The 24,545-nt window shown below is 43.9% G+C and overlaps 1 protein-coding gene across 1 annotated transcript in view; it reads right to left on the reverse strand.

Moving 5' to 3' along the window:
* Positions 1 to 24,545, reverse strand: part of ERI1 (exoribonuclease 1) — a 202,465-nt gene that overhangs the window by 85,794 nt on the left and 92,126 nt on the right. The window contains exon 3 of the mRNA XM_078676421.1: positions 6,991 to 7,207. Within this exon, the coding sequence (XP_078532547.1) occupies positions 6,991 to 7,207 (217 nt within the window). The remainder of the gene's footprint in view (positions 1 to 6,990; positions 7,208 to 24,545) is intronic.

The following is a 24,545-nucleotide window of genomic DNA, read 5'->3' on the forward strand; positions in this document are numbered from 1 at the left end:
AGGATCTTAGTGCAGTCCCCCCTCCCGTGTGGATCCACAGATCCATACTCCAATTAAACTAAACACCTACACCTACACCCACACACACTCACACACACACCCCCACCCACATAACCACACATACCCAGTCATACATCCATACAGCCACTCACACCCCCATACGGTCACTTAGAGATCCAGGGAACCACTCCAACAACCATACAGCCACTCACACATCCACACAGATCCAGAAAACCACTTGGACACCCACTCACACACCCAGAGAGGCACTAACACCCCATGTAGACACAGACACCCACATACTCACTTGTACTCAGACACCCATATGGCTTGTCCCATACCCATACAAAGACCCAGAAAACTGCTTGCACATCCATTCACACCCACACAGCCACTCACACACCCACTTACAGACCCAGAGAAACACTCGCACATCAATTCCGAGACCCACACAGGCACTCACACCCCCACATACACTTTACACAGCCAGTCACACACCTACTCACAGACCCACATAGCCACTTACAGACCCAGTGAACTATTCACATACCCACTCACAGACCCAAACAAGCACCAACACACCCGCTCATGCACCCACGACACTTGCGCACCCAGTTACACGCCCACACAACCCCTCACACACGTATACAACGACCTATACAAACACTTACAGACCCACACTGCCAGTGACACACCCACTCACAGAAACCCTCACAAAGTCACACAACCCCTCACACACCTACTTACACACCCACACAGCAGCCACACAACCACTCGCACACCTACTCACAGATCCAGAAAACCCCTCACACACCTACACAGGCAGAGACAATTACTCCCACTCCCGCACAGTCCCTCTCGCAGCCAGTTACACATCCACTAACATACCCACCCACAGTTATACACAGCTAAAAAAAAAAAATCAAAAGTTACAGGAATGTTATAGTTAGATTCAGACTGTACACACAAAACCATAGACATTCAGCAGTTATTGTCCTCTCAAGTAACTATAACTCATGCCCTCACAATGCACTGCTAATCACCATACATATTACATCAGTCATGATATATTCTATGACATCCTATTAATATTACAGCAATATCTGCAGTGAAATTATGGATATGAAAACTGTGCATGGCAGGGGTATGTGTTATAGTTACCTTACGGCCTTAATTATAGTTACTTGAGATAACTAACTAGAACTGCTGAATTTCTATGGTTTTTAGTGTGTAAAATCTGAACCTAAATATAACGTCACTGTAACCTTTGGTTTTTTTGTGAAGAAAAAAAAAAGATATATATCAGAAACAGTTCCAAAGATGCTGCGCACTCAGGATATTCTGAAAAGTTGTTTATTTCATGCAACTCAAGAAGGAGGAAATATAACCTCAGAAAGGCACAATGGAATGCCATTAAGTCACTCAAAGATGATCCGTCGCTGGTGATTAAGCAATCTGATAAGGGTGGAAATGTTGTAGTTATATCGAAAGATTTGTACAAAGAAGAAGCACTACGCCTCTTGGGTTATACCCAGAGCTACACTAAAATCAGCAGGGAGGACTACAACAGAAGCGTTTTGGCCTTCTATGATCTGCTGCAGGATTGGAGGGCATTTTGGAGGAAAATGCATGTCCGTACATTAAGGTGGACCATCCTGTTCTTCCAACATTTTACCATCAGCCCAAAATACACAAGGACATGGAAAAACCACCTGGTTGCCCAATCATGTCCTCCAAAGAAAGCTTCCTAGAGAAAGCATCAATATATGTGGATTCTTTCCTGTACCCTATGGTAAAGGACATTAGTTCTTTATTCCAAGAAACCACTGATTTTATATGTTTAATTCAAAACGTCTGCTGGGGTGAGGACTTGTTGATTACTCTAGATATTGAGAGTCTCTATACCTGTATTGTGCATTCCAGGGGCCTGTTGGCATTAGAATCATTCTTAAAAACCAGACCACTCAAATTCCAAGAACATAGTAGGATGTTGTCACAAATTGTTTCATTCTGCTTGCATAATAACATTTTCCTTTTCTAAGGACAACTGTACCTACAGATGCAGGGGATCACCATGGGCACATGCTTCGCCCCCAGCTATGCAAATCTTTTGTAGGCTGGTGGGAGAAGCACGTGTCATGGGTAGATGACAAAGAATTTTGGGTGGAGAAAATAGCCCTGTGGTCTAGATACATAGACGACTGGTTTATTGTCTGGAGGGGAACACGCATAGAAGCTGAGGAATATGTCAGAATCTTGAATGTAAATGAGTTAAATGTAAGATTCACGAGTAACATCAGTAAAACAGAAGTTCCATTTTCAGAACTCCTGGTGTTCGTAGCAGACAATAAGTTATGCACTAAACTCTACAGAAAACCAACGGCAGGGAACACAGTATTACATTCACAGAGTCAATATCCACGTAGTCCAATTAACAGCATACCCTATGGGGAATTGCTTAGACTGAAACATAATTGTTCCCACCCTGAAGACTACCAAGAGGCAGAGAGAGAGAGTCCTTAAATAGGTTCACCAGAAGGGGCTACCAGAGGAAAATACTACAGGGAGCAGCTGAGAAGGTTAAATTGAAGGAGAGACAGGAGCTGCTTGCAGGCAAGCTTAAAAATAATGCAGCCGTAGAGGAGGAATCACCCAGTTAGGCTGATACTCCGCTTCTCTGCAGAATCTCAGAGGATCAGATACATGGTCCTTCGAAATTGGAACATTCTCCAGACAGATGGCACAATAGGACAGTTGCTTCCCAATAGACCAGACATCATCTATAGGAAAAGCGCATCACTGAAGGACATCTTAGTTCAGAGTCACTTTTTAGATAAACCCCAGAATAGAACCACCATCATAGGTTTCTTTCCCTGCACCGCCTGTAAAGCATACAAAAACGGCATAAAGGTTAAGGATTATCATGTCCCAGGGAAGAAAGAAAGACGGTCCATTAACAAGTTGCTCCAGTTTGTGGTGTATTGTCTGGTGTGTCCGTGTAGTATCCAATATATTGGAAGTACAATACACCCAGCCAAGAAATTAATATTGGAGCACACTAGGGCAATCACCAATTGTGACAAAACACATCCTGTGGCAAGACATTTTGCCACAACTCACAATGCCAGAAGTGATAAACTACGTTACTTCTGCCTGGACCAAATCCACACCAAAGAGAGGGAGGGGGGGGGGGGGGGGGGGAGATAGGGTGAGAATTTTAAGGCGGCTGGTAGCAAGGTGTATAGTTGACCTTAGAACCCGCACTCCTTGGGGCCTGAACAGTGAGGAAGAACGGTGGTCGTACATAGGCTGAAAGAATAGAGATTCAAGTAGGATAAGTCTCTTCACTACAGACCGATACCTTAGGAGATGATCAATGGATATGGCCCATACAGGGCGAGATTGTACCCCAGATTTCTTTTTTTTTTTATATAAATATATCGAGTTGAGAATCACAACTATTCCATTGTAGATGACATGCATTATGCAGCAATAACTGTTTCCATTATATACTGATGAAGGAATAATGAATTGTGCAATCATGTACAGAGAATCAATTTGGGAATGTTATGATTTATTGAATTTGATATTAATCTGGAATACGGATTGTTCAAATATCAGTATTGAATTTATTTTATGTTTTTCACCTTCATTGGTGAGCTGTGAATTTAAAACAGTTCTGATCATAAATAGGTATCTATGCAATACATGCACGAATATTCAAAGATGGCCGACACTTTACATCTACTTTGGCCATCTCCACAACATGCTCCCTTTTCTATTTTTATAATTCAGCAGCCATCCAATGAATTTGTTTTGTGTTAAAAGGAAGTATTTTGCATTTGAATCACTGACAAGGACGAAGGACAGGAGTCGGAAACGACTTTGTCAGTATACTTGCTTTAAGTTGCATGAAATAAACAACTAATCATCAAAATAGCCTGAGTGGGCAGCATCTTTGGAACTGTAGGTTCGATTTATAGTCATGAGGCTGCCTTCGTGAGCTGCGGCACCCGCTGTGTTGAGAGCTGCAATTTTGGCGGAAATCGTTGTGATATATATATATATCCCATATTCCGTCGAGCACCAACAATTTACAATGAATAACGGGCCAATTGTGGATGTTATCCCACATTCCAAGGTAAGTAGATTCAGAATTCTGAATCTGCTCACCTTGGAATGTGGATAACATTGCCCAAACAAATTGCACCACATTTTAGCTAGTGAAAAACGTGCAAGGAAAAACCTCAAGAGGAGCACAATTAACATCTTTGGAATCTCAAGTCATGCACAAACAGGAGCATGCACAGGAATTAGAAATATTGCTCTACAATGGATGTTGGACAAAGAGAGAAAAAGTCACAATCTCTAGAATCTAGCAGACTTTAACTTAGGAAAACTGAATGGAATAATACGAGTTACAATAGAAAGTGACACAGACAACAGTAATCTAGGAGTATACTAAAAAAAACATTGGCCAAAGCAACACACCTCAAATCCCAAATTAACAAAAGCCAGTAACTGCCCCCAAAACTCTGCAATCATAAAAAAAAACATCATACAAAACTTCCATCAGGCAGGAAAAACAGTAGGAACTCACTAACTACAAAACTGAATCAACCATCCTAAACTTTGGTCGCAAGGTGATTTTGTGTTGGGTCCCGACCGTCAAAGCAATAAAGATGCCTTTAAATTCTATATTTATCTTGTCAAATTTGGTGGGGTACAAAGAATGTGAAAGGAAAGGCTGCAGGACACATTTTTTGTAACACCACAAAATGTAAATATCCGTGTATAGAACTGTACACATTCAGGAGTTACGAAAGCAAAAATTAAGTACTTTTTTTTAATTATGAAGAGTGATGCAAGCAAATATTTTAATAGGATCAAGACACTTACTTGGTGATTCACAAATGATAAATATTAACAGAAACCCAATTTCCGCACATTATAATTGGTGTGCAATATAGTTTTATCAGTGAAACTGTATGCCTGTGCATATTTAGTGGCCATTTGAATGGAAAATGTGCTATCTGTAAATTACAGTGTGCTGCCACACAATGCTTTCATTAATATATATATATATATATATATATATATATATATATATATATATATATATATATATATATATATATATATATATATATATTGCCACACAGAGTTGCCTCAAGAGATGGAGCCCACACGGGTGGGGACTGGCCGAATCAACATCGTTTGCTATGGGGACTGGCCAAATCAACATCGTTTGCTGCACCAAAAGGACAGCCACCCACTGGGGATTTAATTTAATTCACTGCATGAACTCACGTTATTGAACTGAAGGACTCACTCACTTGAGGAATACCAGGTAAAACTACCAGTACCAGGAAGCTGCAGGCGCGGCAACGCCCATCAGGGCGGGTACTTGAACTTAATAGAGTCCTTGCAGACTGCGTGTGCTCATTTGAAAGTCAGCCTGTGACGAAGGGCGGGAGCCCGAAACGCGTCGGCGTTTTGACTTTTATGAACTGTGTGCTGCTGGCGGTGCATATACCCTGTTGCAGTCTCCAATAAAAAGATGCACAAGATTTCACCCGTGTGGGCTCCATCTCTTGAGGCAACTCTGTGTGGCAATGTTTAGCGGCGAGCCCAGCCGCGATGGACGCCCAGCCGCTGTTGTGGACCCGGTTCATGCCACCAGGTATGTACTAATGGGACGAGGTGGTGCTTTGGGGACTGGCCGAATCAACATCGTTTGCTGCACCAAAAGGACAGCCACCCACTGGGGATTTAATTTAATTCACTGCATGAACTCACGTTATTGAACTGAAGGACTCACTCACTTGAGGAATACCAGGTAAAACTACCAGTACCAGGAAGCTGCAGGCGCGGCAACGCCCATCAGGGCGGGTACTTGAACTTAATAGAGTCCTTGCAGACTGCGTGTGCTCATTTGAAAGTCAGCCTGTGACGAAGGGCGGGAGCCCGAAACGCGTCGGCGTTTTGACTTTTATGAACTGTGTGCTGCTGGCGGTGCATATACCCTGTTGCAGTCTCCAATAAAAAGATGCACAAGATTTCACCCGTGTGGGCTCCATCTCTTGAGGCAACTCTGTGTGGCAATATATATATATATATATATATATATATATATATATATATATATATATATATATCTCAAGCTCATGGGGAATGTCCATCAGGCGAGCCGCACTCGAGTGGCAGTGTGCCTTCCCCAACGCATTATCTTTGGAATGGGCGGTGGTTCCTTCGAATAAATAAAAGCATCTCCTTACGCGTTTCGAAATGTCTTTCTTCCTCAGAGCCCATCAGAAAAGTGCATGATGGTACTTCCTTTCCCCCTTTGTTCAGCGATATCGTGCGCCAAAATGGGCTGATCTGATAATACAAGTACCATCATGTACTTTGTACATTGTCGTTTTTGCATCATCTATGATTTTTGTTGTCGTAAGAAGTATTTTTCAAAACCAACGAAATTCTTTCTAGCAGGCAGCAACAATAGTGTGGTGCCTATTTATTGACTCTTTGAGAAATCTCCAAGATAGCGCAAGTGGATGTAAGGCAAACTCTTACATATCCGTTACTCCCTATTTGTTCTTTTGGGAGCATGTGCCACATTAGAAAAAGTAAACACCTCTGTACGGCACTTATCTGCGGTTCTGGGCATAATGATCGATTACATTATTGAAGAAAGTAGAATACTTGCTTGCCAATACTCAATGGGGATTTCAACACTGGTATTGGTTTTTATTTGACAGTACATGCTGGGATAGGTAGATTGTAGTGGTTTTACTGCTGTAGTTTTAACAACAAAGAAAAATAAAGCATCAAGGGCCACGGTGAGCCCAAAGCTCTACATACCCATGGATTGAAAACTCATTGACACTTAATACATAAAGGAGAACTTGACTTCCTTTGTAATGCAAAAACAGAATTCAACACATTTCTGGACCCAAAGTACGAATATTGATAAATTGGTTCACATACTATTTCAAGGGTGCGAGTGTTCACCAAGGCAATGGGAAATTCAATTATTTCATGTATGTAGTCAGGTGGGTTGCCCTCTTCACACGTTGCTTCAAAGTCAATGACACAGATGTAATCATAGTAGGTGTCCCCACTGCCTTGGAGAAGATGATGATAATTCAGCTTCTGCTTCTTGTAATAGTTCTTTAGCCTCTTTTTCAGAACATCCTTTACTCCCCTGGAGGGAACACAAAGAGAAAAGCATCTCAAGTCAGGTTCACTGAACAGTATGTGCAGCTTTCACAGAATGATTACATAAAAATACAGCCTATCATATAACAATTTAAAATATACACACAAATACAAATCACAAAAAAACTAAATCTATGCATGTGGAATTCAATTTCAGCATCAAAGACAGTTGTAAATAGACACGTCTGGTACCAATGAGGAAGAATTACTGAATGGGCCCTTAGATTCATCATGCCAAGCCACAGCACATGCCAACAAGCATTGGCATAGCGAATAGGTCTCGTCTTTGGGACCGTTTAAGTGTTTTGTCATATCTGCTGCTTAATCTGGCACACACAATTTTAGCAGAGGCAGCAAGAGTGCTTGGTGAGTGAGAAGTGTTAGAAGCTGCTGCTTCAGAGCCAAGCGTGCTGCACTCCTAAGCACCCCTGTAGGTGGGTGAGATCCAGAGTATGGTTATTTGCTCAAATCACAATGGTAAGCATGTGCCTTAAAATGAAACCCCAAGCAAAATAAAATTACCCTTGAGCTTAGTGGTGATCAAGTCTACCAATGCACCAGATCTGGAGGTAAAAAGGGTAACTTATAAGGGAATAAGGTAAGCGCAAGGTGCCTGGACCCTTTTCTTGTACTTTCTGCAGTAAACAGGAGGTGGGTGGGGGAGAGAGTAAAGATGGCTCGGACAACAGGAGTGGGGCAGGAGACTACGAGAGGGGGGCGAGAGTAAAGACGGCATCGACAACAGGAAGGGGGGTGGGAAGAAATTTTACACAACAACTGGAGGGGAGGGATTAGAAAACAGATATTTAAAATAAAAAAAAGACATGGAAACTAGCGCCGTGCGAGGCAACGCGGAGTCCGAACTTACCCATAAAAAAAACCATGAAACTGGGCGCCCGATGGAAGGTAAATGTTACCTTTTGTCGAAAACCATAGCCTGGCACCGCTCTCCGTTTGTGGCCTATTTAGAGCACATGCTCTGCTTCCCGCGCGACACTATAAAATGTTTCCACAATAGATAATTTATAGGCGGCACTGTGGTGACATGGTATTAATTCCAACTAAAGTACAGCGTGTGTAACCTGAACCACGAGGAATGCAGCTGCCAGCCTGCACGCCGCTGCTCGCTCCCGAGAGCAAAACCCTGTGAGAGTGCACATTAAAAAAAAAAATAAAAAAAAAAAAAAGGAGGTGGGACATGTGCCCGCCTTTAGCCATTTTTGTGCTTTCATTATTGATAAACACACACAAGAGACAATCCTATGTGTGGGAGGAGTCAGACCCACATGGACTCAACACCAGAAGCCTCGCAGAGCAACGCATGTGCGCTGCTAGGCTCGACCTAAAAATAAAAGCAAACACTGTATCATAACAGTAGTTATAGGACTACACAGGTTGTCAGCAGCAGAGTGTCACAAACTATTTCACTTAGTAAGAAAGATTTGTGTAACAATGCCAGGGTTATAGTCCGCTACAGAAAGGCAGCACTTTGAAATGTAGATGTGGGGTGCTGTCCTTTTAAAAATCTCTTAAACGAAAAGCAGCATTTGATCTTTTAAAATTGCTATTGCTAGAACTGCAATCAGCACTGTTACACCACAAAGGACATCCCTAAAATGTCATGTGTTAACAACAAGTGGGTAACTATGGTGTAAAATAATCCACATGGGTGTAACTTGAAAGAAGCTCTAATCATAAACTGGAACACCAGCAATGAGAGCAACGGCAAGCACAACTTGCTTCCTCCCTTCCTCCAGGCAACTGTCACTGAGATTCTTTTTCAAGGCTCTGCCCGTCACTAACAGTTACAGAACACTGAGCGCAAACCCCCAGAGGCAGTCAAACACAAACAAATACTACTGTGCCTGCTAACATTATGCATTATGTACGTATGATATAACAAATCATCCCCTCTCAATAATAAAAGGAAAACTAAATTCACAATACGTTAACACTATATACAAGGCACAGGAGAAATGTTTCCTGTGTCAGCAGACTTTCCCAGTGCAACCCCAGTAAGATCCAAGTTGTCATTTTCCTCACTGATTTCACTTGGTTGATCGTTAGTTTCATCGATGTTGACCCCCTCAGGACTTTTACCATAAGTGGTAACACCCTCATCTTTAAGGTCAACATAACTTTTGTTACTAGTAGAAACCTCTTCCAAAGACACCACACCATCACAACAATCCCCATACATGTCCATAGCCCGAACAGAACTCTCCTTATATACATCACAGTCACCTTTCAAGACAGCTATCCTCAAGACTCCACACCTTCACATCACTCAATTGACAGCATTGCGCGAAACATTAGAAACTTTCAAAGGTTCCGAAAACACACTCACGCCTTTCCTTACAAGTTACTTTTTTTCCTTACTTTTACCCATACGCCTTCCTTAATTGCAATCTCCTCAGACCTATTCTTAGAATCATGTGTGTTTTTGTATCTCAAATATGTATCTGTAATTTTCCTTCTCAAAAGAAATATCAGTATTGGTGGATTCCACTAACATTCAGGATTACTTTTAGCTCTTACCCCCTTTCCTCATGACCTCAAAAAGAGTTGCATCCAAAGCACCATGGATATTAGACCTGTACATCCATACCATTTTTTAAATTTTACCTCCCAATCCTCAATGTTCTAAATTGCCAATTGTACAGCACTCTTCATCACTTTTTTAAAATCATTCAATCATGCCATTGACACTGGCATTATAGAGTGAAGTGGTACAGTGTTTGATTCCAAATTTCTAAAATAATTTTCAGCCTAACCAGCAGTAAACTGAACTCAGTTATCACCGATGATCCGAACAGGTAATCCTACATCCATGAAAATTCTCTCAATTAAATGGAACACTGCATCCATATCCAGCCTTTCCACGATTTTGTCTACTGGCCATCTTGCAACCACATTAATCAAAGCAATTATATATTTAGACTGAAAACCAATGGGTCCCTTACTGTAAATATCAACCATTTCCCAGAGCTTCCTTAGAACAATAAGTTACATACTGGGTCTCAATATCCTCAAAGATTTGTCAGAATTTACACAAACTATACATTTCCTTAACATTATTTCTACAAACCCAGCCACCAATACCACTTCTACATCCTTAGTTTAGTCTTCACAATACCACCATGGCCTTAATGACACAAGTTAACAGTACCTCTCAAGGTAATGGGCGAAACAACCCTGTCCACCCTCTTTTAGTATCTCTCACCACAGACTACTCATTTGGAACTTCTTAAAAGTGTTTCAACTTGGGAGTAAAGTCAGATGCTTTTGGGCCATTCTCACACCACCACACTCATTAGTTCCTGTAAATTTTAACTATTTTTATACTGGTCGTTCCATTTCGTCTCATCCAACACAGGTGCACCTTGGTCATGAATTCATGCAATCTGATATTCCTCCTAAAACCTTTACCAGATGATGAAAAGTCTGCCATTCCATTACACTTAATCCTGCAGACTCATGGACATTCCAGCAATCCATGCGGGAGCATGAAACGTGCCTTTAGCAGTTAACAGTCTTACCGAAGGCTTATAGTTGCTACTTACCACGCATGTTTATCCCCAAAAAAGATTTGAAATGTTTCAACGCCCATACACACACACACACACACACACACACACGTTTCTTTTTTAACATAAAACTTTCCCTCCACAGGCGATCAAGCCTGTGAGCCACATGCAAGATTTTAACTTCTTGCCTCTCCCATCTTTTGCAACACCACGCTTCCTAACCCTTTACTACTGGTGTCAGTTTTAATTATGCTAGGTTGGAATCAAAACTTTTTAAGCCCAGAGCTTTAACAATAGCCTCCTTAATTTCCTTAAACTCTTTTTGACATTCTGAAGACCATACACGTTTTGTTTTCTTTTTAATAAGTTGTCTTATGCAAAGCCTTCCACAAATGTGTGCATAAAATTCGACAAGCCGAAAAAATGAACTTACTCAGTCCTTGTTTGACGAGCAGCAGCATTCTGGATAGCCTCTTCTAAAGTAGCTTTAGGAGAAATACCAACAACATTCAAAACATGGTCCAAAATGTCACAGACTGGACTGCAAGTTCACACTTTGAGTATTCTACAGGTAAGCACCTCTGTTCTTATAGGTTCAACAAGTATTATCATGCTCCTGCCTATCCTTGGTATAGATCAATATGTCATCTTGGAAGCACTTAACATTACCCTTGTTCCAAACAACTGATGCATCAGTCTTCGGAGAAAAAAAAAAGCTTTTGCTGATGCCAACACAAAGATAATTTTTTTGTATTGATATAATCCCATGTGAGCAGTGAAAGCTGTGCACCTTTTACGATCTGCAAAATTTGCTCTCAAAGACCACTTCTTTGAGTTCGAGGGCAAACTATACCTGCAAAAACATGGTACCTCTATGGGGAGCGTTTTCGCTCCCAGCATAGCAGGACTATACGTTCACCATTTTGAAACAGAGTTCATATTCACAAAAAACTAGCCCAAATTCCCAGAAATCAAATTCTATAAACGCTATATAGATGATATTCTACTGATCTGGGAAGGCAATACGGAGTCCCTCACCAACTTTTGCCTGTGGCTCAACACCTGTGATCACAATCTAAAATTCACATACAGCTTTGATCCTCACAAAACTACCTTTCTGGACCTTGACATAGTGGCAGATGGCGGCCTCTTGAAAAGCAAGACACACTTCAAGCCCACTGCGCGCAATTCTATGTCAGTCCACGGAGGCTCTGATTATGCTTCTCTTATCTTTACTGACAAAAACAGCAGCCAATAAAAACTTTAAACTGGCATGACCCCGGAAGGACAACCCCCTCCATCAGTCTGCACCAATCACTGTTCAGTCCAATACATAACAGTCCATGCAAAACCGGAACCTTCCTCTTTCTTTGCTGCTGCAGCAGCGAGTTAAGTGCCTTTCCCTTATTTGCTTTTGTGGATGGGGGTTTATGGCGTGTGACTGTATAATTGCGTTTTATTGCGCGATTGCGCGGCTTGTTATAGCGCTATTGCGCGGCTTGTTATTGCGCTATGCGCGACTCTATTCCTCGTCGGGTTTTCGCTACCCGGTCCGCCGCCCTGCGGTGTGCGCTGTGCGTCTGTGCGCGTTAGGGGGCGGTGGAGCAGGAGGAGGTAGACGCGGCTCGGCCACGCGCAGGGAGCAGTCGAGTGTGTGCCCCCAATACAACGCGCATGCGCGAGGAGCCGAGTTCCGTTTTTGCATTACCGGCTCCTCGCGATCTGCACGTTAGTGACTGCATCAATCCTTGGCCTTATATTAACACTAACCAGAGCGTGTCCGGATTAAGAGCTTTGCTCTAGGGGAGTTTTGAATGTCTTAGGGGTCTCCTTCCACCGTGTAATTACCTGCCTCTGTGGTGTGTTGGCAACTGGGGTTGCGGAGTGTGTGTAGAGGCACCCCTGGGTTGCTCCCCCCTGCTAATCTCCTCCTCACCTCCTTTCCCTTGGATATGGCGTATTACGCCGAGGAGGGCGACCAGTGGGTCGAATTCAATGAATACGAGCAGTATGAGCCTGAGGAAGAACAATTGGAGGAGAACTTGGGTGAAGCCCTGGCTACCCACGACCAGAGCTCGGTTAGTAAAGCCCTGATTAAGGCGTTAAAGCCTTTTACTAAGTCCCATCATACCTCGGGCAAGAGAAAGTTTAAATCCTCACGCAAGGATACCTCTGCTCAGTCCCAGGACCACAAGTTGGCGCAGATGGCCAGGTCAGTGATGAGGGACTATGGCTCTATGGCTTATCAAACATCGGGGGATTCCTCCTCGACACCACCTGGTACTTCGGACTCGGAGGTGGATTCGATTGCTTCTAGAAAGAAGGCTAGGAAGACTAAGCACACGGCATACAAGGCGGATGATAGTCAGGTCCCTAAGAACCTTCTGTTTGACCCTAATAGTATAGTTCACCCTAGATCCACGGAATGGGTGCCCTGTGCTGAAGTTGCGCATTATGTCACCAATAACATGCGTCAAGGCTTTGAGAGTGGGGTGCGAGCCACGTTGAGATCGGAATGCCCCAGACCTTCAGTGACAGGGAAAGTGACGGACCCTCCAGACCTTGATCCTACCATGACAGCGTTCATGAGGAAGTTCGCTAAAGACCCTAAAAAGGGGCTGGATAGAGCATGGCGGGGGTGCCAGGACAAGTTGTTGGACGTCTCTGGACTCCTTACTAAAATTCTGGAGGCCGCGGTCAAGGCTAAGGAACAGGACGTGCCTATGAATACGTCTGATATCATGGAATGGGCCCAGCGCGCCATGTGCTTTTTGGGAAATGCGAATGTGGCCCTGTCCACAGAGCGGAGGCGCTCTTTTCTGATGCGGATTGATTCCCAATTGGCAGAGATGGCCACCAATGAACCTGGTTCTTTGGCTAACGGCATGCTCTTTGGAGACAAGTTCGTTAAAGAAATGGGCAAGTACGTCGCCACTTTCTCAGCGCTTGACAAGGCGCAGACTACGACAAAAAAGGTGCTTCACACCGGTGTTTTTGACAGGGCCGGACGTCAGCGAGGTTGAGGGTCCGGCCGAGGTTTTAATCAGACCTCACGTGGAGGTGAGCAGCGAGGCAGAGGTTACCAGCGCCCCAACTTATATCCCTCCCGTAATCGAGGAGGTCGTGGCAGAGGACAGAAAGGGAACTACCGAGGACAACAGAATAATTCAGGAGACAACTCCTATTCAGGTACGGGTTCTTTGTGCAACAGAACACATGGTGGGAGGCAGACTGGCCTTGTTTGTTCACAAGTGGCGGGAGCTAACGACCGATCCCTGGGTGCTACAAACCGTCCAAGGGTACCACATAGAGTTTTATGCCTCCCCCGCGCAGCGTCAAGCGCCCGCGCCACTGCATTTTTCCCTACAAGAACAGAGTTTCATAGACGCAGAGGTGCTGGCTTTGCTCAGAAAGGGAGCAATAGTGGAGACTTTGCCACACGTTCAGGGCTTTGCGAGCACCGTCTTCGTGGTTCCCAAGAAAGACCAGGGCTTTCGACTGGTTTTAAATCTCAGATTTCAACGCATGGGTGGTGTATCGGCACTTCAAAATGGAAGGCATACACCTACTGGGCGACATCCTGTTAGAACAGGATTGGATGGTACGTCTGGATTTGAAAGACGCATACCTGGCGGTGCCCATTTTTCCACCGCATCGACGGTTTCTTCAATTTCAGTGGCGCAACAAGTGGTTCGAGTTTGCCGCCATGCCCTTTGGCCTCTCGTCCGCTCCCTGGTGTTTCACCAAACTGATGAAACCAATAGTTCAGTGCTTAAGGGAGAGGGGCGTAAGAATGATCATCTACCTAGACGACATCCTGATTTTGGGATGCTCTCCGGAGATTGTTTCGCTCCATTTATCATGGACGGTTCACCTCCTTCAAGAACTGGGCTTCCTTTTGAATTTGCAGAAGTCCATTCTGACACCTTCACAGGTTATGGAATTCCTGGGGTTCCAGGTCGACTCTGTGAAGGCTCAATTGCTCTTACCGCTCAAGAAGAGGGTGGCGATCAAGAAGGAGTGGAGGAAAGCGCTTGTCTCTCCGACAATTTCCTTGAGGAACTTAGCTCGCCTGGTGGGGCTGTTGGCCTCGTCCATCCAGGCGATCTTTCCGGGTCCCTTGCACTACAGAGCGATGCAACGATTGAAGGCTTTGCATCTTCGCAAGGGCGTGACTTACGCCCAACAGGTTTTGCTGTCGACGGACGCTCGCACGGAGATGAACTGGTGGTTGGAGCACATGGAGGCCTGGAACGGCAGAGCCATCTTTGCTGTCACCCCAGAAGTAGTGATAGAGTCGGATGCGAGCCGGTGGGGCTGGGGAGCCCGTTGCGGCTCGGTGGAGACCGGGGGCCGTTGGTCCCGCGAAGAATTGAAGCTCCACATCAATTGTCTGGAACTCCTGGCGGGTTCATTTGCGGTGCGGACTCTATCCCCTCAAAAGATCTCTTGTTGCATTCTCCTACGCATGGACAATGTGTCCGCGGTACGGTACATAAATCGCCTCGGGGGCACCAGGTCTCGTCTCCTGGCGGAGATAGCCAAGGACTTTTGGCACTATTGCCTGGACCATCAAATATCGGTGACGGCAGAGTACATTCCGGGATCTGTCAACGTGACAGCGGATTGGAACTCTCGGTATTTGAGGGATGCCAGCGATTGGAGGTTGCATCCCAAGATTTTCAGGGCTTTGGACCACTTATGGGGTCCGTGTGTGATAGATCTGTTTGCCTCACGACTCAACAGACAGTTGCCCCATTTTTTCAGTTGGCGCCCGGATCCGTTGGCGATCAGCTCGGACGCCTTTCTTCAGTCATGGACGATGGGCATTCTTTATGCTTTTCCCCCGTTCATCATGATCCCGAGGGTTCTAGCTTAGATTCGGAGGCAGATGGCAGAGGTGATTTTGATCTCCCCATGTTGGAAAACCCAAGCGTGGTTTCCGGTCGCGATGAGTCTAGCCTGCGCTTCACCGGTGCGAATCTCATCGTTTCCAGACCTTCTGACGGACCCTGTGGGCCTTCAACATCCACTGGTCCTTCTGGATCAGTTGTCTCTCATGGCGTGGAGACTTTCAGGAGACGCTGGCAAGTGCCGGGAGTTTCTCAGGACACTCTTTCTTGTCACAGGCATGGGAGCCTTCCACCCACAAGCGTTAAGAGTCAGCTTGGAGACGTTGGGTTGGTTGGTGTAACGAACGACAGGGAGATCCGGTGGGATCAGATATCTCTATCATTGCGAATTTCCAGGCTGATTTGGCTCAGTCAGGCTTGGCATACAGATCGGTGAATACTTTCCGATCAGCTATTTCGGCGGGACATCCGCACGTGGATGGTAAACCTGTCGGAGAACATCCACTGGTGTGTAAGGTTGTCAGGGGGATCCGGCTGGTGAACCCTCCTCAGCCTAAGTATACGGAACTTTGGGACGTTTCTGTTATCTTGCGTTTTTATCGGCTTGGCCGGCTAATGAGGGTCTGTCTCGGAAACAGCTCTCAGCGAAACTTACGGTTTTGCTATGCTTGATTTCCTGCAGAAGAGTATCGGACATTCGAGCTCTGGATTTGTCAGGTAGAGTATTTACTCCCACGGGAGTTTCCTTTACTATTTCAAAACGTACTAAAACACATTCAAAATGTATTTCCTATCCTGCTTTTCCTCACCACAGTAAATTGTGTGTAGTAAAGTGTTTGAAAGTATAGGAGGATTGTACTAGAGAGTTTAGGAACGATTTTGGTCAGTTATTGATTTCTCTACAGAGACCTTTCCGCCCAGTCGCCAATGCTACTCTGGCCAGGTGGGTTTCCTGGTTGTTGAGTCTGGCGGGTATTGATTCCTCCAAATTTGGAGCTCATTCTGTAGTTGGGGCTATGGCCTCAAAATCCTTTGGTGCCGGTTCTCGGCTTCAGGACATCATGACTGCGGCTGATTGGTCCTCTGAATCTACTTTTAAAACGTTTTATCATAAACCTATTGTGGATGTAGCCTCGGTGGTGGTGGAGAAACTTTAAACTAGCATAATCAGAGCCTCCGTGGACTGACATAGAATGAAAAATTGTCTAGCATTCGCGACAAAGAATTTTCAATTCTATTAAGGACACGGAGGCGAGGATTATCCCACCCGAGTTAACAGTGATGTACTTTGTATGTCGATTTGAAGATGTGATGTATTTTACCCACCCGAATGATGTTATGGCTTGTTGTATTCCTTGATGTTGGAATAGCCATTACGACATATCCTTTCGTTTCAGGTGATCAGCACAAGCAGACCTGAGAAAGATTCCTGCGGACTGAGCTGGGTCTCAGCTGAGGAGAAGTTTTCCCCTTCGGACAAGAGGATGCGATAGTTGCCACGTTGGGCTCCAGTCTTGGTTGGACTGCGGAGGACATCGCAAAGAAAGAGGAAGGTTCCGGTTTTGCATGGACTGTTATGTATTGGACTGAACAGTGATTGGTGCAGACTGATGGAGGGGGTTGTCCTTCCGGGGTCATGCCAGTTTAAAGTTTTTATTGGCTGCTGTATTTGTCAGTAAAGATAAGAGAAGCATAATCCTCGCCTCCGTGTCCTTAATAGAATTGAAAATTCTTTGTCGCGAATGCTAGACAATTTTTCATTCACTGCTACACTTCTCCAGCTTCCACCCCAGACCGCTGAGAGAAAACCTGCTATACGGTCAATACCGAAGGCTCCGGCGAAACTGTAGCCAAACCTCAGACTACAAGGAACAGGCCAAAGATCTGAATGCCAAACTCCTCAACCGAGGATACCACAAACGGATCACAGAGAAAGCACAGAAATGAGCCAGAAACCAAAACCGTGAGAGACTAATTGAAATATGCCCACGCGAATCCAAACCTGTACCCCTTACCTGTGGCACCACCTTTAACACAGTCTCCACTCAAGTATCCAAAATAATCGGGAAACATTGGAAAATCATAGGGACAGGAAATTTGCACTGGGATCCACCCCTCATCTCTCACAAAAAAGCTAATCCATTAAAGACGCCATTGTCTCCACCAGACCCAAACCCACGCAGAAAACACAGAATACCATCACGAACGCCTGGCGCCTGCCAAAAATTATGGGCCACTTTGCGTGTTGAGACTGCAGCGTCTGTCACCTGACGAGCACCACCAAAACATTGGCCTTAGAACCAGGAAAAGTTTGGGAAATACGCGCCCACACCAATTGCAATACGACACACGTAATCTACCGCATTACGTGTCCGTGCAATCTCACGTACATTGGCATGACCAGCAGAAAAGTAAAGACACGCATATGTGAACACCGGAGCACCATTCGGTGCAAAAAGAACACCACGAAGATGACTAATCATTTCCTAGAAACAGGCCATACCACTAATGACATGAAGTGGGTGGTAATCGAAGCCATAGACCCCAACACACCCAACATCCAAGACAAACTGCTGAACAAAGAACAGAGGTGGATTTACTGTTTGTCCAGCCACAAGATCGGCCTCAATGACAATATACCATGGAACAGTCTGAGCAACCACTGATTACTCTCCCTTACTGAGCCTGCCCCCCCCCTCTATCACAATGTAAGAAATAGCAATAAAGAAGAAATCACGTAAGGGAGCGTCATCACACCTCCCATATAGCCCTCCCCTCATCTTAATTCTTCATCATTTCCAGGCAATCTCTGCCTAGATAACCACTCAGGGCACCACAACTAGACAGCCGCCCCCGCAACTACATCCTAGGGCAATTTACCCCGGTCCTTCATACATAGGCTATTACTGCCTAGGTAGTCACGCCGGGCACCACTTTAAGATGGCCGCCTCTCCAACCACAATTCTGAGCAACCTACACACATGCGCGATACAATACACTGACTCGGCGTTTCCTGGGCTACGCGCATAATCGCATGAGGGCCCTGCCCGGAAATGCACTCGCCTCCTACTTAACCGGCACCCACCAGCACTCCCACACCATCCGGGACGCCGAAGGACCCGCAGCAGGTATCCCCGCAGAGGACGCAGCTCAACCAAGTAAGGCCTCGCATCCCCCGAACCGCTGTATCAGTCTGACTCTCCCCCCAATGACAGCTAACAGCACCTCCCTTCTCCCTTTAACTTTTACAGATCGGCATCGGTTGTGCCTCTCCCCCGCGCCCTCTGAAAAGGATTTGAATGTTGTAGCGATGTAAATATTGGTGCACTTTTTAGACCACATTATTTCTAATTGTTTGTTTGTCTTACATTTGAGTTTTAATGATAATTCGGTAGCGATCACGATCTAACACTTAAATCTCTTAGCAAAACCACAGAATGGCCTTCCAGCAGACATTCGGAGGTCAGCTCTTGTGAAGCCCTTTACTCAGTACACTGGCGCGCCACGGAAACGCTGGTTTCCCTCCCCAATGTTCCTAGAGCACGCTCTTGTGCCACATAAAATACCCATTCACGAGCTATCTTTCAGGCCCATTGATAAGCAAGCGCCACACCATGCCCTTGCCTTGGCATGCCACACAGTATCGCTTGCATGCCGCGATACTTTACTGAGCATAGTCACTTAAATGGCCTATAGGAACAATAATGCAAAACACCATTACCATTTCTAAGATTGCATTTTATGTTGCTAAACAATACCTTCATTGTTGCTGAATTATGTGTGTTGTGTATTGTCCTTTCTTCTCCCACAGGATTTTTTACGCTACAGGCGAGTGTCCGTGAGTACATGGACATTTTTCCTTTTACCTTTCACTTTTTTCCACACACCTTAGCGAGTGTGTAGGGATAACACCACACGTGGCACCACATTTTGCCACACACTTCGCCTTTTTGGTCCTGAAGAAAGTCCCGTGTATTACCCAGAAGAGACTGAAACATGTAGACCGCAACACTTAAGCCAACTCAAAGGAAGAATTTTTCTATTATCAGTTGCACCTCACATAAGTTTTAACTAATACCCTGGGCCGCCAAGAATGAAACATTAGGTAAGGATTCTCAGAGGTATTTTTTAGCTCACCTTCACTCACATCACACTGTTGCACGACACCCGCTCCGCTGTAGTCAGGCGTCGAAGCACAACCAGGCGGCACTCGGCTGCCTGGTTGGGACCCTGATGATAAAGCATGACACCAACCAGGTTGGTGTGTGAGGGGTCTTTTAACAACACCCATTGGGTTCAACTCCCAGGCCACTATTACAAGTGACTGAGAATATCAGAATATATATACATACACATAGTGGGCATGTCCTCATTGTTTCTACATATTACCCTTGGGGACAGGACGCGCCCCTAAAAACCCTCGCTCTCCGAGTGATTCGTCTTACACCTTTTACTATCCTCATTCAAAGAAATCGGATGGTAGTCTGCAGATAAATCAATAGTGAAAAACCATCTTGCATCCTTAATTTGGGCCAACATTTTAGAAATCTTTGGAAGGGGAAATTTATCTACAACTATATTGTTTTTCAGATAACGTAAATCGATACAAAGTTTTCTACTGCCATTTATTTATCCAACTGGCCACTACCTCAGGTGATATTCAATTCTATAGGCTCAATTATGTCGGCACTCACAAGTTTCTTGAGTTCTTTTTCCACCTCATCTCTCAAGAGAATGGATGTATTCCTTACTTTAGTGGTTTAAGGACAAAAAACTTTCTTTGAAATTATTTGATGACTAAATTCCGTAAGATTTAAAAAGTTTCTACTAAATACATTAGAGACTGTTATAAGCATAGCATTTCCCACGTCTTCACAATCAAAACAGGTTCTGGGCTATTTGGGTTCATGAGCATTTGAAAATTACACTGAGCATACCAACCCAGTACAGAAGGACCCTAAAACCAGAGGGTCTGTAGCCTAACATTTATTTTCTCACCTGAGAAGCCTTTCGGTAGTATGTCAGATTTGAATACTTTTTCTTCAATATTGTTCACAAATTCCCTCCTCCAAACTTTTTGATTCACAATGTATGGAGAACCTGAATACATGTGCACATTCTCACCTTCAATGAATATTAAACACACAGGTTTCTTTTTTTATTACACTCACCATCATTACTATTTAAATCAAAAGACTCTTTAGAATCAAATACATTTTTAACTCAAGATGCCTCATTGATGCAGCTTCCTCACAACTAGAACCACCTTCATCCACACGCTTAACTACGAAATGTATTGCAGGACAAGATTTACTAAAAGCCAAGTGTGACTTACTGTCACAACAGTACATCTAAGCTCTTTGTTAACTTATTCTTAACCTTAAGGATTGGTCTTGTGAAATTTACCTCACATTTTTTTTTACTTTTCCTGCGACATGTTCCTTGTGGAACTGAAGCACCCATGATTCCACTTTTACCACTTTAGTGCTACGACTGGATGATTCTCTCTTCTTTACTATTGCTAAAATATCTTTGAGGTTTGCATCCCCATTGACCCACAATCTTTCTTGAATTGCAGAATATCTGGTATGCATGACAACCTGGTCCATAATTAACTCTTCCTGTAAACTCCCAAACTTACAACCAAGAGTCAACTTCCTAAGTGAGACAACATTTTAACAATAGTTTCATTAACTTCCTGCTTCCTCTGGAAAAACGTATTCCTAATAATACCTATACAAACATTGGGCACAAAATAACTATGCAATATCCAGAATAGCTTTCCCAAATGCATTAACATTGCACCCACAAGAATACTTGGGCGTATTTACATACACTTTTAATCCTTCAGGTCCCACCGAGCAAACAAAGTATTTTCTTCTGTTCTGGAATCATTTTACCATCTTCATTAATAGTTGCTAAGTAATTGAGGAAATAAGATTCTGATTCTGCCCATTTCATGCAATGGCTCTACCTCCGCTGGCCAGAACGTTTGAGATGGAAACAATGACAAATTCTGTTAACTCATATTGAGGTAAATATATACAGAGACAGTGGAAGTGTCAGTGTTCCTTCTTCACCGAGAGGAGAAACTAGTGCACTGGATAATTCCTACTGTCAAGAAACACATTGTTGTTGCCAAAACAAAGAAGATATCAAGATGTGAAACTGATTCCCACGTATTCACTCTGAAATACCTTCCATTGCTCATTTCCCAATCAATAGTAACAATTCCATGGATCAGCGTGGCACAACTTATGTAACCTCTATTGCCTGAGGTAATGCTGGATGGATCGCTCCTTGGTGCAAAATAATTCCAAGATGGAGGCACGTGCAATTCTCGACGTGACTGTATGCCGCGTGACATCATACATTGATGCAGCGACACAGAGACCAAAGAGTCGACTGCCAGAGCGCAGACAGAGTTGCGCGAGGTTACCAGAGCTCAATGTTACACAGGGCAATCGTGTGAAGATGCTCATCAAGCATTCAAATTACTGCACAAGAAGAAGGGAGCGCATACGTGCAACATTCAAACAGAGCACAATTTACTAATGCACATCAATGGCCACAAGAACAAAGAGGGGCACAAGGCAGCAGTGGCACCTTGAGTCGCTAACATCACAGTCACTCCATAGGCCACATCGAGGACAAGGCCAAATGCAGATCTCTAATGCCCTGCAATGCCCAAACTTGTAACTAAAAACAGGGTACAATTCAGCATAATGTACACTACACACGAAATCAAATGAAGGCAAAGCGAGTCAAAGTTCCAGGAGCTTGCATCAAAAAATGCAATGTAATCCACATGGATGAAACTTGAAAAGTAACTTTAATCATGAATTGTAATACCAGCAATGAGAGCAGTAACTGCCACAGCTTGTTTTTCCCTTCCTCAACTGCCATCAAGTATTTCATTTTAAGACCAGAGGCTACCATTTATGCATTACGTATTTAAATGCCACTACTACAGCACCTTCAAAAGAACTTCCAAACAATAACATCAATCTAGAACTAGAGCACTGTAGTCCATAAGTACTCCCTACTCAGAACACTCTTACTCTTTTAAATGCTGGTCTTGGAGAGAAGTACATTTATAAATAAGTTATATTGTTAGCTAATAAATCATATGTATTGTAAGTTTTTAAGATAGATAAATAATAAGTGTTGTTAGCTGTTTGCATATAGAACCAAAGCTTCTAATTTATAGAAGCCGGTTCTATTTAATTTAGTTTTAGTTTAAATAGAGTTTGTAATGTTAAGTAAGATGGATTGTTTATAAACATCAGCGTTTCTGAATTTTGTAAGTGAGGTCATTTTTATTTTTGAACAATACTTTAGTGGATACAATATTAATTAAGGCATTGCCACGTTGTTGGCGGTTGGTTTGCGGGAGCGTTGCCAGGTCTCGCGGGTCTCGCTGCCATGTGAGCAAGATGGGCTGTGTGAGCAGAACAAGCGCATGGCGCAGAGGCACACACTGGCTCACAGTGTAGGTTGGCTGTCACATCCTCACTTGTGTGCTTTCAGCATAGAGGAGCAAGTTTCCTGCAAGTAGTCACATGCTTGTAGCGCAGGTGGAAAGGATATTGGTTAACAACCATCAAAAGAAAAGGTGTCCTTAGCAGCAAGCAAAGAAAAGGTGTCCTTGGCAGCACGCAGGAGGACGGATGCTTTAAAGAAGCCATGGGTCAAGTCTCCTTGACATGATGGTAAGTAGTATGAGGAGTAGGTTTTGGACATGCAACTGGATGATGAACTCCATGACTAATTCGGGAATATGGAGGGTGAATCTTCTACAGAGGTGCTCAGAGATCCATTAGCAGAGGAGAGGTTTTCTCCATTTAGTATTAGGCATCTGGGAAGTGGTAACTGGTGGCCCATGGAGCATTTGAGTAAATTTATAAAATAATGGATTTAGAAACCTTTAGATAAGGAAGTGGGATGAGTGAAGAGAGCATGATGCTCTAGACCAGTCATTGACAAGAAGGTGTGTAATGAACCTAATTGAGACCCAGAAATGATTTGTGTTTTTTGCTTCGTTTGGGCAGATACCTGAAAAAAAGTCTAGCACAATCACTAAAAATGTGCCAGGATGAAGTGTTTGAGGTTCTGGGTCCACTGGCTAGGATTTTACATATGGCAGAAGAGGCTCATGTTAATGAGGAACCAGTGGATTTGGAATTACTTGGGGATGGAATCTGAGAACTGTGGTTATGTTAGGGAAGGCAAATGCTGGATTGATGGCGGAGAGAAGAAGGCAAGCCTGATAAAAATTAACCCCAAGTTGGGGGACTTGGCTCAGAAGGAACCTAGCGAGGATTCTAAAGGTTTGTTATTATAAGAAGAAAGGCTAGTAAAAAGCCTTGGAAAATATGTGGCCACTTTTACAGCCTTGAATAAGGTGCATGTGAATATGAAAAATGTTTTGGAGGTAGTGTTTTTGGAAGGTCCAGTAGAATGGGACCCACTACTGGCAGAGGGATACAAATGTCCCAGTGCAATAATCAATTTAGAGGCAGAGGATATCAAGTCTCTTCAGATTTCTACCCAAGCAGAGGGAAAGTCGGAAAAACAGGAAGAGGAAGGTTTTCGCGTGGTTGATGCCAGAGTTACACAGGAACCCAAGGTGAGTACAGGGATTATTTCTGGTTCTTCCCAAGGAAGAGTGGGGAGTTGGTTAAGACATTTTATAAGGGAATGAGAAAAGTTAACACAAGACAACTGGGCATTGGAAACTGTACAAGGTTTGTAATAGAGCTTGTGGAGCTTCTGCAACAGAGAAGAGAACCAAGAGAGATAATAACAGAAGAACAAAAGTTAGTAGTGGATTCGGAGACGGAATCCATGATTCAGAAAGGGGCAATAAAGCACAGGAAGGAGATGGGGAAGTGCTTTGTGAGCTCTATATTTTCAGACCAAAAAAATAAAAGGAGAAAGACCA

This window comes from Lissotriton helveticus, chromosome 2_1, assembly GCF_964261635.1.
Source record: "Lissotriton helveticus chromosome 2_1, aLisHel1.1, whole genome shotgun sequence".
Taxonomy (NCBI): domain Eukaryota; kingdom Metazoa; phylum Chordata; class Amphibia; order Caudata; family Salamandridae; genus Lissotriton; species Lissotriton helveticus.